Raw genomic sequence first — 15,445 nt, forward strand, 5'->3', positions numbered from 1 at the left:
GTCTGATCTAGAATTACGGAGATTGTCCTAACTGTCTGATCTAGAATTACAGAGATTGTCCTAACTGTCATATCTAGAATTACAGATATTGTCCTAACTGTCTGATCTAGAAATACGGAGATTGTCCTAACTGTCAGATCTAGAAATACGGAGATTGTCCTAACTGTCTGATCTAGAATTACAGAGATTGTCCTAACTGTCTGATCTAGAATTACGGAGATTGTCCTAACTGTCAGATCTAGAAATACGGAGAGTGTCCTAACTGTCTGATCTAGAATTACAGAGATTGTCCTAACTGTCTGATCTAGAATTACGGAGATTGTCCTAACTGTCTGATCTAGAATTACAGAGATTGTCCTAACTGTCTGATATATATTACGGGTATTGTCCTAACTGTCTGATCTAGAATTACGGAGATTGTCCTAACTGTCTGATCTAGAATTACGGAGATTGTCCTAACTGTCTGATATATATTACGGAGATTGTCATAACTGTCTGATATATATTACGGAGATTGTCCTAACTGTCTGATCTAGAATTATGGAGATTGTCCTAACTGTCTGATCTAGAATTACGGAGATTGTCCTAACTGTATGATCTAGAATTACGGAGATTGTCCTAACTGTCTGATCTAGAATTACAGAGATTGTCCTAACTGTATTAGTAATAGGTTATTTATGACCCTATGACCCAAGTGTGACTTATTTGTTGATTCATTTTTTGACAGTTTTTGACCGTTTTCTTTCAGGGTTATANAGTAATAGGTTATTTATGACCCTATGACCCAAGTGTGACTTATTTGTTGATTCATTTTTTGACAGTTTTTGACCGTTTTCTTTCAGGGTTATATTTCGCTGGTTATATTTTTATCTGTGTCAGCACGTCTTCGAAATAAGTGAGTCGAACCCTTTTCGATCATAGTCTACACACATTATTAAAGATCTGCTAAAATATTGATAAGCATTGAAAAGGAAAAGTTGGATGTTTTATTGACTTATTGAGTTTTGAAGTTTCTCAATTAGAATTCAATTCAAAGGAATTTACTATAGTTACTACTAAATTCTAATATTGGTTTAAAACATTTCAATTTGTTGATAAATAAGATTAAAAAGATGAAATGGTGAATTAAAAAAATGGTGTAAGAACATTTTTAAAATTGTTTTTTTTTTCTAAATACATGGTGTCCGACGAAATATGACAGTTGGTGAATAGTTGAAAATGTCTTCTTCCATAATTTGTTAAGTGGTTTGATACCAAACAGAACAATAATAACATTATATGGCAGTCATATTATATTAAAATATATTTCAAAGTAAAATATATTTGAGTAAATTTTGTTTTTAAAACAAAATAAACTGCAACAATTCTTTGATATCTAATACTGAATATGGAAGAAGACATTCAAAACTATTTACCATCTGTCATATTTCGTGGGACACCCTGTATGTGCTTTTCTTACAGTGACTTTGAACCCTGACAGAAAATACCAGCGAATACGACCCACAAACGATCAAAAACCAAACATGTTATGGCGATCGTATTTTAATCGGTTAAACATTTTTTTAAGGATAAAATATTTCAAAGTTTAATAAAAGCCCCCCCTGACCCCATTTTTATCAAAAGTTTCCAGAAAAGGATCCAAAACGATAAAAACAATTTGTCCCAAGTTTAAACTAATGTTTAGGGCGAGCCCTCTGAGAAATGCGGAGATTTGAATTTTAGTCTTGATTATGATTTCAACACACAAACTCTCCGACTTAAAATTATCCAGGTAAGGCTTGTGAACATATTAAGGACAGGAAATTATATATCTAATCTACAATCCAAGTTTATTTTCCTCGCTGTTATATTTTTATCTGTGTCATATTGTCAGCATGTCTTCAAAATAAGTGAGTCGAACCCTTTTCGATCATAGCCTACAAACATTTTTAAAGATCTGCTAAAATATTGATGTTAAGAGAGCACAAGAATAAGCATTGAAAAGGAAAAGTTGGATGTTTTATTGACTTATTGAGTTTTGAAGTTTCTCAATTAGAATTCAATTCAAAGGAATTTACTAGTTATTACTAAATTCTAATATTGGTTTAAAACATTTCAATTTGTTGATAAATAAGATTAAAAAGATGAAATGGTGAATTAAAAAAATCTTTGCATCACCTGAATTGAACGTGATTTTCCTTTTTTGGCTCGTTATATTCCTAGTGTAAGGACGTGACAATGAAAGCATACTTGTTTAGGGACATGATCTTTATAGTATGTTTAGGGTCGTGATATCCATAGTTTTCTTTTTTAGGTACGTGACTGCCATAGTATTCTTGTTAGGGAAGCTTTCTTGTCTAAGAACGTGACATTTATAGTTTTCTTATTTAGGGACATGATCTTTAAAGGTTCCAAGGTTAATAGGGACGTGATCTTTATGGCACCTTTGTTTAAGGACGTGATCTCTAAAACACCTTTGCTTTGGAACGTGATCGTTAAAGTGCCTTTGTGATATGATGATATAATATTTATAGCATCTATGTTTAGGGACGTGATCTTTAAATTTTCCAAGTTTAGGAACGTCATCTTGAAAGCAAGTTTATTTAGGAAGGTGATCTTTAAATGCTTAATGTTCCATAGTGACGTGAAATCCTTACATTCTCCATGTTTAAGATCGTAATCTTAAAGCCCCCTTTGTTTAGGGACGTAATCTTTTAAGAACCTTTGTTTAGGTACGTGATCTTTAAAGAACCCTTGTTTAGGGACGTGATCTTTAAAGTCCCTTTTTTTAGGGACGTGATCTTTATAGTCCCTTTGCTTAGGGACGTGATCTTTAAAGTCCCTTTGTTTAGGGACGTGATCTTTAAAGTCCCTTTGTTTAGGAACGTGATCTTTAAAGAACCTTTGTTTAGGGACGTGATCTTTAAAGAACCTTTGTTTAGGGACGTGATCTTTAAAGAACCTTTGTTTAGGGACGTGATCTTTAAAGAACCTTTGTTTAGGGACGTGATCTTTAAAGAACCTTTGTTTAGGGACGTGATCTTTAAAGAACCTTTGTTTAGGGACGTGATCTTTAAAGAACCTTTGTTTAGGGACGTGATCTTTAAAGAACCTTTGTTTAGGGACATGATCTTTAAAGAGCCTTTGTTTAGGGACGTGATCTTTAAAGAACCTTTGTTTAGGGACGTGATCTTTAAAGAACCTTTGTTTAGGGACGTGATCTTGCAGCTAGAGATACAAACGGTCTTAGTGATCCCTATGTGAGGTAAGGTACATACAGTGAGACTCCTAACACTGTGGAATAGGAAGACGATATTCCAGGAATTTATGTACATATCATCACCCTTAACAAAGCTTTCACTGACCGAAAAAATAGAGGGGTTTACTGGAGACTTAAATCACGGGTAGCCGTAGTACATTTGAATTTCCGAGCCTAGTCAACCTTTCCGGTCCCAGTTTGTACCGTACCGCACGGACAATGGCCTGATTAAGCAGAAAATCAAGAGGACTAGCCGGTGCAACAAGGTTGACACGGTCAGACTTAATGCTTCATATATATTGAATTTACTTTTCCAAAGAAAATATTTGACCAGTAGATTGACTGTTTAGTAGTTTTAATACAATAAAACCAGAAAATACAGGAATGATTGATGTCGTTTTCAAATATTTATTTTGCAATTATGAAATTTTGCTAAGAATATTTTAGATTTTTTGCAAACTAATTAATTTATTTGATTTATACAGATTGAACCAACAAAAAAAAACTGGAATTTTAAGCCTTAAATATTATTTAATGTATACAGTACAGAACACTTTTCGAAATAATTTGACGACAATTTTTTTGCCGAGCCAGTTTAAATATATATAATTTTTAACAGTTAAAAATTACAAGCTTTTGTGTAGAGTTTATTATTAAAGGAAGGGGGTTGGACTTTAAAAAGTTACTTCACCAATCAGAAGATTTAAACATTATAAAATTAAATTTTCAAGTTTCAAGATAAACAATTTTTAATTTCAGCAAATTTTTGTGAAATCTTTTTTGAATCTAAAAATTTTAAAAATGAACAAAATTATTGACCATCTAACAAAGTAATAGTCTAATAAGTTGTCATGTCATGTCATGTTGTCATGTCATGAAACCAATGATGTCATAAACTATCAATTCAAAAAACTATTTGGATTGCATTTCATATTAAAATTATTAAAGTGATCCACTCAACATTTTTACATTGTTTTTCAATTTCCCAAATTGAAGGAATGATTGAAAACCTATCTGTCGGTTTGTTAAAAACATGTTTTTCAACTATTTAACCAATAATTGATTGATAGAGTTGGCTGTAGTCACTGTACTCTAGTTCTAAAACATATTTAAATTAAAAAACGAAAACAAATACTTTTATAAAAAATACCAAGTTTTTTTATTCAAAGGAAGATTTTGCCGGCCAAAAAATTAAGAAAAAATCAAATTAATGATTGATCAAATTTTAAAACCATGGTCTGATGCATGGAACAGTAATTACGTATAGTCATAAAACATTCAGATTTAATTTGTAACAAAGTAATTATCAAGTATTTCTAATCACGCAATTAAGGATTGACAAATGACGTTAATTGCATTATTTCAAATTTATGATACAGGGAGTGGACTGAGGCACAATTTCAAATAAAACTTCATGCAAAGATGACAATGCCTCATTTACTACGTTACCCTTGAAACCTTTACTGATGAAAAATGTGGAAGATATTGTGTTTTTCTATGTTTAAAAAATCTGATATTTCCTGTATGTTTTTCGCAGTAGAAATGCACTAGAGAAATCACTGCACATGCACAATCAGTTATTAAAATATTAAATATGGATATCTATACTTGATCAGATAAAGCTTTTAAGGGTACCGTTGTGAATCGGGCATTGCCATATTTGCATGGAGGGTCACTTAAAATTACGCTTACAGTCCCTTTAATTAAGTATTACCTTGCGTTCTAACTAAAAGTTATTATCTTATATATTTATATATTTTGCTAATATTCATCAAACAATTGGGCATGCCTAAAATTCAAACTATTTGTTTTCCTTATATTCAAAGAACTTTAAGTTCGAATTTTTCCAAGTTCAAAAAACTGATTCATATTTGTTTAATATTTAAAAAATTTAAATAGCAATGCAATTATTTGCTAGATTACAGTGATATCTAGAAATCAGTGGAATCATTGTCATCTTCATTATTTCTTTAAATAATTTGATCTTTAGTTAAGCACTTAAGAATTGTAACTAGTAATTATTTAATCTTTAGTAAAAAATTAACTTATTGCCACAAAATCAAATTTTCTAATTTCTATGTCTTTTCAACCTAATGATTTAAACCTTTGATAATTTAAACTAAGATTATTTGATCTAACAGAAATAAAATTTTTCAAAAGGTCTACGACATAGGGTTGCAAAGATATATTGATTAGAAAATTTAAGGTTGTGGCAAGAACTTAGTTTTTTTCTTCTGGATATTTGCAGAGATAGAGTAGTTTTAGAATTCTTACTTCTTAATCACATTTTAAAGATTATAAACCATAGATTAGGCTTACTTCTGAGGACAAAAATTGATTATTTTCAGTTGCGGTTTCTTTTGCGATTGAAACAAGGTTGTAAAATATCAAAATTGAACAATTTCAAAGCTAGACAAATGACGATATCTTCTACATTATTGGTCAGAAGAAGATTTAACGAGTACTGTTGTAAATCGTTCCCTTGTTAAATATGAAATGTTACATGGATTCTGGTGGAATCTGATCTATACGAATTCAATTTTTTTCTGGAAAATTGTGGAATTTTATCTAAAACTACTAAAATTTAAAATATAACATATTTCTGTCTCTAAATTAATGAATATTTTTTAAACATGTTATTATCAAAAAGGTAAATGAAATATTTGAACTGGTAAGCGTTGAAATAAGTTTTAAGTGTAGAATTTGGTTTTAAAAGTGAGGAATTAGGTCAAAAAATGTAGATTTTGATCAAAAAAAATTATTTGTTAAAAACACATATTTTAGATCAGATTCTACATATTTTAATTCCAATTCTACATACATTATATCAAATTCCCGATTTTAGGAAAAAATTCTGAGGAAATTCTACACTTCAATTATGTACATGAAAAATAAAATTAGAAAAAAAACATTTTGATCAAATTCCAAAAATTTTCAGAAATATATGGACTTAGATCTAAAAATTATATTAAATCAATTTCCACGTTTTTTAGATTAAATTCTCATTAGATCAGATTACTCTTAGATCAAACTCCCTTTAGATCAAAGGTTCTGTTTATATTTGCAAAGGTTCTGTTTATATTTACAAAGGATCTGTTTATATTTACAAAGGATCTGTTTATATTTACAAAGGTTCTGTTTATATTTACAAAGAATCTGTTTATATTTACAAAGGTTCTGTTTATATTTACAAAGGATCTGTTTANTAAAATTGATTATTTTCAGTTGCGGTTTCTTTTGCGATTGAAACAAGGTTGTAAAATATCAAAATTGAACAATTTCAAAGCTAGACAAATGACGATACATTATTAGTCAGAAGAAGATTTAGCGTGTACCGTTGTAAAATATGAAATGTTACTTGATATTAAAAACCAGTCCCTTAATTTAAGAAGATTGTTCTTTGTTTCAAATACGTTTTCAAGTTTTAGATTTATCTGTTTATGTTTCCATCAGTTAAGTTTTTGAAAAATATGCACATAATTTATCAATGATCCAGCACTGAAATCTTTATTTTGAGAAAATTAGGTTAAATTGCTTAAACTTTTGTCAAAAATGTGTCATATGGTTGGTCGGCAATACTGCCGACATTTTCGGCAATACTGCCGACATTTTCGGCAATACTGCCGACATTTTCGGCAATACTGCCAACATTTTCGGCAATACTGCCGACATTTTCAAATAAATTAAATAACAAAAAATTGAAAGGGGACAAAAATATTTATTTTTTATTTCTAAAGGTGTAACTTTTAAGAATATCTTTAGTTTCGAGGATTTTAAGAAGCGAAGACGATATTTTTAATCAATTAATCGTCCTACTTATCTTTTTTCACTCGAGTGAAACTGATCAAGTGTCAGGCAGTTATAATTTATTTTAAACCACGGATAAACTCATTTACTAATAAATAAAAAAAAATATTCTAAGGTTTTAATTATATACGAGTTAACAGAATTTAATAGGGAAATAATTTATTGTAATATAAAAATTATCAATTTTAAATTAAATTTGATTACGTTTGTTCAACAATTTCGATTCACGATTTGATTCAATTCGAATTCAGACATTTTACTTTTTGCGAACACTCCCTCTCTTCACAAGTTTGCAAGGAAAACAGAATTACCTTTAAATAATGTATCACACATACAATTTTAAGATTAACTTTAGGATTCAACACGTCACGAATATGTATTCAGTAACCCTCCAAAAATAATAATTCTTGACTTGAATATACTTAGAAATCTATGCCCCCAATTTCAGGCAAAAAACTTTACTTGATTGTAAAATTTGTTTTCTTTTTTTAAAATCGTGCACTTAAACAAATGTATTATTTGTCCAATTTTATAATTATTAAAAACTAACAATTTTACAAAAATTGTTGAAAAAGAGCCAAAAAATTGTAAAACGAATATTGATATTCAAGATCATGATCTTCTAAGGTTTGAACTTTGAAGTACTCCAGCTGAGCTTTCTTGGTTAAGTCAATTATACTCTTTCCTTTTTTGCATTAAACTTCCAACATGTAACGTTTTACTTCAGGAAGACGACAAAAAAGGAAGGGCTTTTTCAAAGGTAGTTAAACTAAGTATGCAGTATTGTGGATAAATTCTTCAGGATTCATTTGAGAAATATAAAACTTTTTAAAGACCTGTAAATCCTGAGTTTGAGCGCAAAGTCGACGTTCAAAATCGTACTTTAGAGTGGATAGGTTTTCAGAATTGTTTTTTTTTAATTATCAAATAACGATCGACAAAAAATGTAAACAAAATTTTACAGTAAACTAATTCGTTGTTTAGGAAAGAAATTAAAAATTAACTCTTATCATCAAAAATACGTAATCTTATTCAATTATTAGTTTCTTTAATCTCTCTTTAATCACAAATATTTTCTGCAGATTTTCTGGAATATTTATTAAACAGACGACATTTGAAGAATTTGAAGAAATCTGCGAACAAATTCATAGGAAATAAGAAATTCAATATAATGATGAAAAAGGAAATAATTAATTCTAACTTCGATATATTGACAAATTTCTTTTGAGAAATATGTTTTTAAACATCTAAAATTAGTTTACTATAGAATTTTTACTATATTTTTTGTCGCCGTTATTTAGTAATTTAAAAAAATGTTTCTGAAAACGTACCCACCGAATTTTTTTATTTTGAACGCCGACTTTACGCTCAAACTCTGTAATTATACATCGTGGAAACGTTTTATTTGTCTCTCAAAAGAATCCTAAAGAATTTAACCACTGCATACTCAGTTTAACTACCTTACATAGCCGGTCTGTCCCTTTAAAGTACAGAATTGATTTCTTTTAACATTAAAAACTGAAAAATGTCAAGGGCAATTTCCAGGATGTTATTGCCTCCCAGTATTTTAATAAAAATATTTATTAAATTTCGAAATTTGTCAGGATTTCTTCTTCTTTATACTAAAATATTCATATATTTTGATGATTTGAACTCTTAAAGTTTAAGTTGATGGGAACATTTCATATTTTTTAACTGCATGGTTTTTTAACCTTAACTTCTTGAATTTTAGGAAGAGGTAATTTAAATGATTTTTTGCAAAACTATAAAATTGTCAAACTTTTGTAAAAGTCTTGAATTGCCCATAACTTTACAACCAATAGGGCAACGGGTCTTTAATCTACTTAAAATAACCCCAAAGGCAAAATGGACATAAAGAGCTGTTTTTACTTTTTTTTTTTTTCTTCAGTTTTGCTCGTAAAAAGTAAAAAGTCAAAAAGAAGTGATAAAGTTAAACTGGGAAATATTTAGCTTCAACTTTTAAGACTGTTGTTAACATAAAACTACATGTTTGGCACAACACATTAAACCCGATCTTTCAAATAGTTTTGAAACAAACATTAAACAAACAAAATATAAAAAATTCAAGGAATTCTAGCAAAGTCGAATGTCCATTGTTTTTTTATATTTAATATTTCAAACTTAAAATATTCGATCTAATAAAATTCATAGTTTCAAGTATCAAAGGTTTTTAAAACTTTTATTAAATCTTATTTTACATTTTTTGACAATCCTCCTGAGTTTAACATATCTACCATCAACTAACTGTTTAGGAGAAGTTGGGAGAAATCCTCCTGAGTTTAACATATCTCCCATCAACTAACACTCTCTCTATTCAAATCATAAAGGTAATTTTACATCAGTTTCAAGTTACTCTCGGTCTCCATATTTTGAATGGCATGTCTGATTCCACAATAAAACCCTCATAAATCTTTAGATAATCAAGGATTAAGAAGATATCATTGTTTTTCTTTCTTATTGATTATTCTTAATTGATTTCTCTGTAAAAGTTGATTTCTCATTTACAAAGATAAAGGTTTTAAAGGTCCTGTTGTGAATCAAGCATGCTGCTCTGTAAATGGAGTTTCATTTAACTTGAAATTATTATGAAATGCGAAATGACCCCCTATTAGAGTTAGAGGGGGGAAGGATTCTTTTTAGCATTCACTTTCTGATTTGGTCCAGGTACAAAACTGAATACGTAGATTCAGTTGAACTGAACTTCTCTTCCACTCACATTTATTTTATCTGAGATTGCTCATGCTCATGCCACATCAAGTTAAAGATAGTTTTATTTTAGTTTGAAATAAATTCCATGTTTTTAAGCACATCTTTTCTTTTGACGGTGCTATTATATAACCAAACAAGTTTGTTTATGTAACTTTCGTGTGTTATGTTAAAACTAAAAAACTGGGGGAGTTACGAGGTTGTAAAATCCTAACTTTTAATCCGCATAAAATGGACTTTTTATTCATGTTTTGTTTTTTAGGCTAGGAACTTGAAAGCTAAAGATATAAATGGAAAATCAGGTAATTAATAGACATTTTCGATGGCTTAAAAATCATTTTTGATTTTAATCTTGAAAAATCGATTTTGATATTGGAGGAATATTTTGAAGAGTTTGATTTTTTGACGCACCTTTCATTTCTTGTATTGCTTTTTTGAAAAGAAATTGTGTAAAAACCACCATTAATTATTAACGAAAACATATTCTACGCATTTCTCCCACTCTCACAAGAAAAACAGATTTTTTAAAATAGATAAAAGTACAATAAGTGGCAACAGAGAAATGGACCAATTATACACGACGTCACAAGTGTCAAATATAACAAGGAAAACGAAATTTTCTCACATATTAGTGTATAAACAGAAAATAAAAAACACATAAAATTGCACTTATTTCACAGTAAAATAAGCATTTTTTTTCTAAAATTATCACTATTATTAATAATAATGTCGGACACACAAACTGAGTTGACAATTGTGTCGTAAGAATATAACTGTACTGAGAGTGTACAAATTCTACGTTGTCATCTATTGTACTAGAATCTATTTGGATTTTATAAAAACTTAAAATCCTACAATGCATTTAACTTTTTTGTATAAAAAAGAAAGATTTCAAAGTGTCGTTTTTCTATTTTTGATAAAGCGTTGTTCTACATATTTGCAGGGTTTAGATTTTCTCTACGAAATTTTTTTTTCTGTTCCAAACATACAGAAATTGAATTACATATATCTCTTTGAAGCTGCATCAAGAAACCTTTAATTCAGTAAATATCCTTTATCATATAATTTTCAGCGTTGATAATTTTTAAGACAACATATTCTCATATAAGGGAGATACTTCAGGATAAGTGAAAATAGACAGCTAGGTAATGAATATAAGTTGTCTATGAAATCTTGAGCATATTCTGATATTGAGTTGTTATGTTTACTCTCCTGAGCCCAAAACTTAAGACAGGGTATCGTTCAAAAACCAGTTTTAAAACCCAGGTTTCAAGAATGGGGTTAGGCATTTTTTTGAATATAAATATTTTTGTTATGAAATATTATTTTATTCTGTATGTTTATACTCGCAATTTTTTTTGAAACTCCTAAATCAAAATGTTAAAACCCCAAAAAGGAAACTCGAGGTAGTTTTGTCTAACGATACTCTTTTAAATTTCGAGCTCTGGTGAAGCTAGCGAAGCTGACAATTGTTAGGGTTGCCCGGTAGCTTTCTAGAATACCAATTTTTATAAATGTAGATTAATCAGATTTCAGAATGCTTTTGCATCGGTAGCTTTAAGGCCACCGGACACCTTTTAATTGAATTATTGACCTAAAAGTAGCCTTTTCATAAATGGCAAGTTTTTTCATCGTTTTTGATACTTTTACCCAAAAATTCAGCAAATAAAGCTAAAAATTTGTTTGCCGCTCCGCGCACACATAATCCATTTATAATCAACAAATACCTCTAAACCATAGCAAAGCCAGAGTATGAAAGAATAAGGTTTTTTAATACAAATAAAAACTTAGATCTTTATTTTTGTTGTTATGAAGTACATTCAGTTTGTTAATAATATTTTCAGATGAAATGATTGATAAATTGTATTAAATTAGTATTAAATTAGTATTAAATTAGTATTATTAGAAAAATAAACTGTAAATTCAAGCATAAAAAGTAGCCTAGAGAGTACTAGTATCCTTAAAAAATTCTCAATTTAGCCTTTCAACCTGGCAACCCTGAAAATTGTTTTTGAATCTTTCCAATTGCATTTTGGTTTAGTACAGAGTACAGATACAGAATAAAGATTGTAAACAATAACTCAAATGATAAACAAACATCTGGCATTTCTGGCGTTAGATGAAGATTCACCGTATACTAACTCATGTTTGTTTACATTAAATCGGCTGCCTTTGTTATTGTTGTTACGCAAAAACTAGTTCTTCAGCAGTCCAAAAACGTCACAGCAAAGTGTACGGAAACCCTATCGCCCCCTCCTTGTATTCAATTCTCCTTGGCTTATATAAATCTTAAAATGTTAAATTATTTTATTTTTAGATCCCTACGTGAAAATTTGGCTGTTCTTTGGTGAGAAAAGAGTGGATAAAAAGAAAACCCCGATATACAAGTGTAATCTGAACCCTACATTTAACACGGTAATCTTTTATCATCTAGCTTTTCCGAACTATTCAAAGATTTGTTCCCAAGCGACCCCTTTCCAAGGGTATTTTCCAAAGTTGGTATTTCCACATTGTGCAATTTCTCAAGCGGCAACTTCCCAAAGGTTAGGTTAGGCATTCTGAGATGCCACAGGCTGCAATGGGAGGCCGATATTTGTGGCTAGGATAGACTTGTGAAGTTGCCGCTTGGAAAATTGCACAGTTGAGAAGTTGCAACTTGGGAAAATACCCTTGGGAAGTTGCCGCTTGGAAAAATGAACAGTTGTGAACTTGTAACTTGGGAAAATACTCATGGGAAGTTGCAACTTGGGAAAATACTCATGGGAAGTTGCCGCTTGGAAAATTGTACAGTTGGGAAGTTGCAACTTGGGAAAATACCCATGGGAAGTTGCAACTTAGGAAAATACCCATGGGAAGTTGCAACTAGGGAAAATACCCATGGGAAGTTGCAACTTGGGAAAATACCCATGGGAAGTTGCAACTTGGAAAAATACCCTTGGGAAGTTGCCGCTTGGAAAATTGCACAGTTGGGAAGTTGCAACTTGGGAAAATGCCCATGGGAAGTTGCAACTTGGGAAAATACCAATGGGAAGTTACCGCTTGGGAAAAAACCTTTGGGAAAATATCTTACATCTCAAGGACGAATTTGTGAAATCGAAATTATGTTTTTTATCTATTAAAGGAAACCCTTTGTTAATTTTACCAATTACAGGTTGTCTAAAAAAGTGAAATTGACTTTTTATCTATATTTATAAAAATCTTTATCGAAACTTAGAGATGTGAGTTAATTCTTTTCAATCAAAACTGAAAGTTGTCATAAACTTTAAGCTTTAAGTCTCTAAAAGATATCATTGTTTTGTAGCTTTTAAAATGTCAAAAATATAGAAATCGAATCATTTAGAGACTTGTAGACAAAGTGTTTAAAAAATGTATAATGTTTTCTGCAAAGAACTAACTCGAAATTTTTAGACATTCGAGTTCGATGTTCCTTGGGAACAGATTCGAGATTGCAGCCTCGAGATTTCGGTAATGGACTTCGATACCATCGGTAGAAACGAGCTCATCGGCAAACTTATGCTCGGAGGTGAATATATCAGATTTCAAACGAAATAATTTGAAAATGATTTGTGTTGAAATTATTTCTTCTATCTGGAGTATAAAGAAGAAAATGGATAACTTTTTAGTTAACTTTTAGATTTTTTACAATCTTAATAATCATAGAGGTAATATAAATATTTTGATAAAATCTTCAATCGAGACATCAACAGCAGGGCGGCGTTGAGATATCATTTCGTTGAACAGACATACACAATCGTGTTTTTTATGATTAATTAGGAAAGGATTTTCTGAAATGTATAGTACACTGTTATTTAAAGGTCACAAGCTTTAAAGAAAAAATCTATGAGAACTTTGTAAAGGAAATGAGTTTTTTGCCACAAACTCTAACTGTTTTTCTACTATATCTTTGCAACCCAATGTCCTATAACTTAGATATTTCAAACTATGAATTCTTTTAGATCAAATAGTCAAAGTTTGAAATATCATCGGTTTACGCCATCTGGTTGCAAAGATAAAAGGGATTAGAAAATTTGAGTTTGTGGCAAAAACCCAATTCCTTTCTTCTTATAAACCAAAAATAAAAGCAAGTGCTAAAATGTACATGTGAAGGGCTACAGAAAAACATAAGCGAGCTAGAGCGGTAACATCAAGGCCCATAAGGCGTTGCGACAGTTTAAAGTCGACCCTGTCTTAAAAATATATGAGACACTTTATAAGCAGGCTGAATCTATGTGTTAGCTAGTAAGTAAGTAATTATTTATTTATAGATATAACAACAAAAAATACAGAACTAAGTGTTTCATGAAAAAATAATTCTAAACCTCCTAAAAAAAAGTTGTGTGAATATTTCCTCCAAATTCTAAAAAAAATAAAATGAAAAGGAAAGTTACATATTTATTGTTTACATTATTAATATAACTGGTGGTGGCTTGTTAGTATTTTTGACGATCCTAAAATGCGCGGAAATAAAATAATTGTTCATATAAGTTGGTAATCATGCTTAAAATTAGGATGAACATTTGTAAAACAAATTCTAACTTTTAAGCACATTTAAGGGCTACAAGCTGAAACAGAAGGGCCCGGCGTTGCCCGTGAAAAAAAAATTTCGAAAAAAAAATGAAAAAAAATTCGAATTTTTTTAGCCTGTAACACCCATGAGTGTCCACAAAAAAATTGGCCGGCTTCACGCAACATATATATATATATATATATACGAATGTCTTGTTTTATTATATAGATAAGGAGCCAAAATAGATCAAATTATCTTTCAAAAAATGCCAGAAGGTCTTAAATTTTCCATCATCTTATTTTCTTCAAAAGCCTTTATTATTGGCCGTTATGCATCCTGTGGTCGTGGATTGTGAATTCTAATTTTATCCAAATTCCAAGCAAATTATGAATTATTATCTAATTTGTGCTCTCGTAGGGTTTCCAGCGAAAAGGACTAATCGTTTCGCGAAATTTTGCATTTTCGCGAGAAAAAAATATTTTCGCTGAAAATTTCGCATTTATTCGCATTTCGTTCGCTCTTTTCGCAAATTTTTTTTTTAATCTGTTTCGCGAAAACATGCAAAATGTTCGCGAAAAACAGCAAAAATTTCGCAAAAAAAATGCGCAGATTTCGTGAAAAACAAATGCAAACATTTCTGAAGAAGAAAATGCGAAAACTTCGCGAAAAAAATCCGGAAGGGAAATCATTAATTATGATATAATAAAACTTAAGATGCTGAGCACTCAGAGCAGAGAATTAAGCAAGTTTTTTTTGCGCAATTAATTGCTGCAGCTACAACACTTATGGTTTTCGCGGATTTTTTTTTCTCGAAATTTCGCATCTTTTCTTATTTTTTTCGTTAAATTGATTTTCGCGAAAAAATTTGGGAAATACAGACGAAAATTTTCGCATTTTTTCGCAAAAGTTTTATTTCAATGAAAACCCTACTCTTTGCTCTGTATATTATTGTCTTGTATGTCTCTCTGTCAATCTAGTTAGCTATCCGTTGTATCCAAATAAAACGTCAAAAAGACTAAACTTATCGGGGCCCAAATGTTTAAGGAAGATTAATGTTTGAATTGAAATTGACAAATTGAATATAAAAACTTACCAATTGAAATAGAAAAAATCAAAAACGATGAAATATTACTATGTTTACAGCAACAGTGAGAAGTTAACGTCGT

General features: G+C 30.3%; 1 protein-coding gene across 1 annotated transcript in view; it reads left to right on the plus strand.

Annotated features, from left to right (window-relative positions):
• LOC111700726 (synaptotagmin-2) overlaps nucleotides 1-15,445 on the plus strand; it is a gene marked incomplete in the record, with an annotated part of 39,227 nt that overhangs the window by 17,401 nt on the left and 6,381 nt on the right. Inside the window, 6 exon segments of the mRNA XM_023471739.1 lie at nucleotides 1,685-1,771; nucleotides 3,192-3,239; nucleotides 9,319-9,393; nucleotides 10,035-10,074; nucleotides 12,090-12,187; nucleotides 13,181-13,295. Of these exon segments, the coding sequence (XP_023327507.1) occupies nucleotides 1,685-1,771; nucleotides 3,192-3,239; nucleotides 9,319-9,393; nucleotides 10,035-10,074; nucleotides 12,090-12,187; nucleotides 13,181-13,295 (463 nt within the window).

The sequence above is a fragment of the Eurytemora carolleeae genome, unplaced genomic scaffold, assembly GCF_000591075.1.
Source record: "Eurytemora carolleeae unplaced genomic scaffold, Eaff_2.0 scaffold415, whole genome shotgun sequence".
NCBI lineage: Eukaryota > Metazoa > Arthropoda > Copepoda > Calanoida > Temoridae > Eurytemora > Eurytemora carolleeae.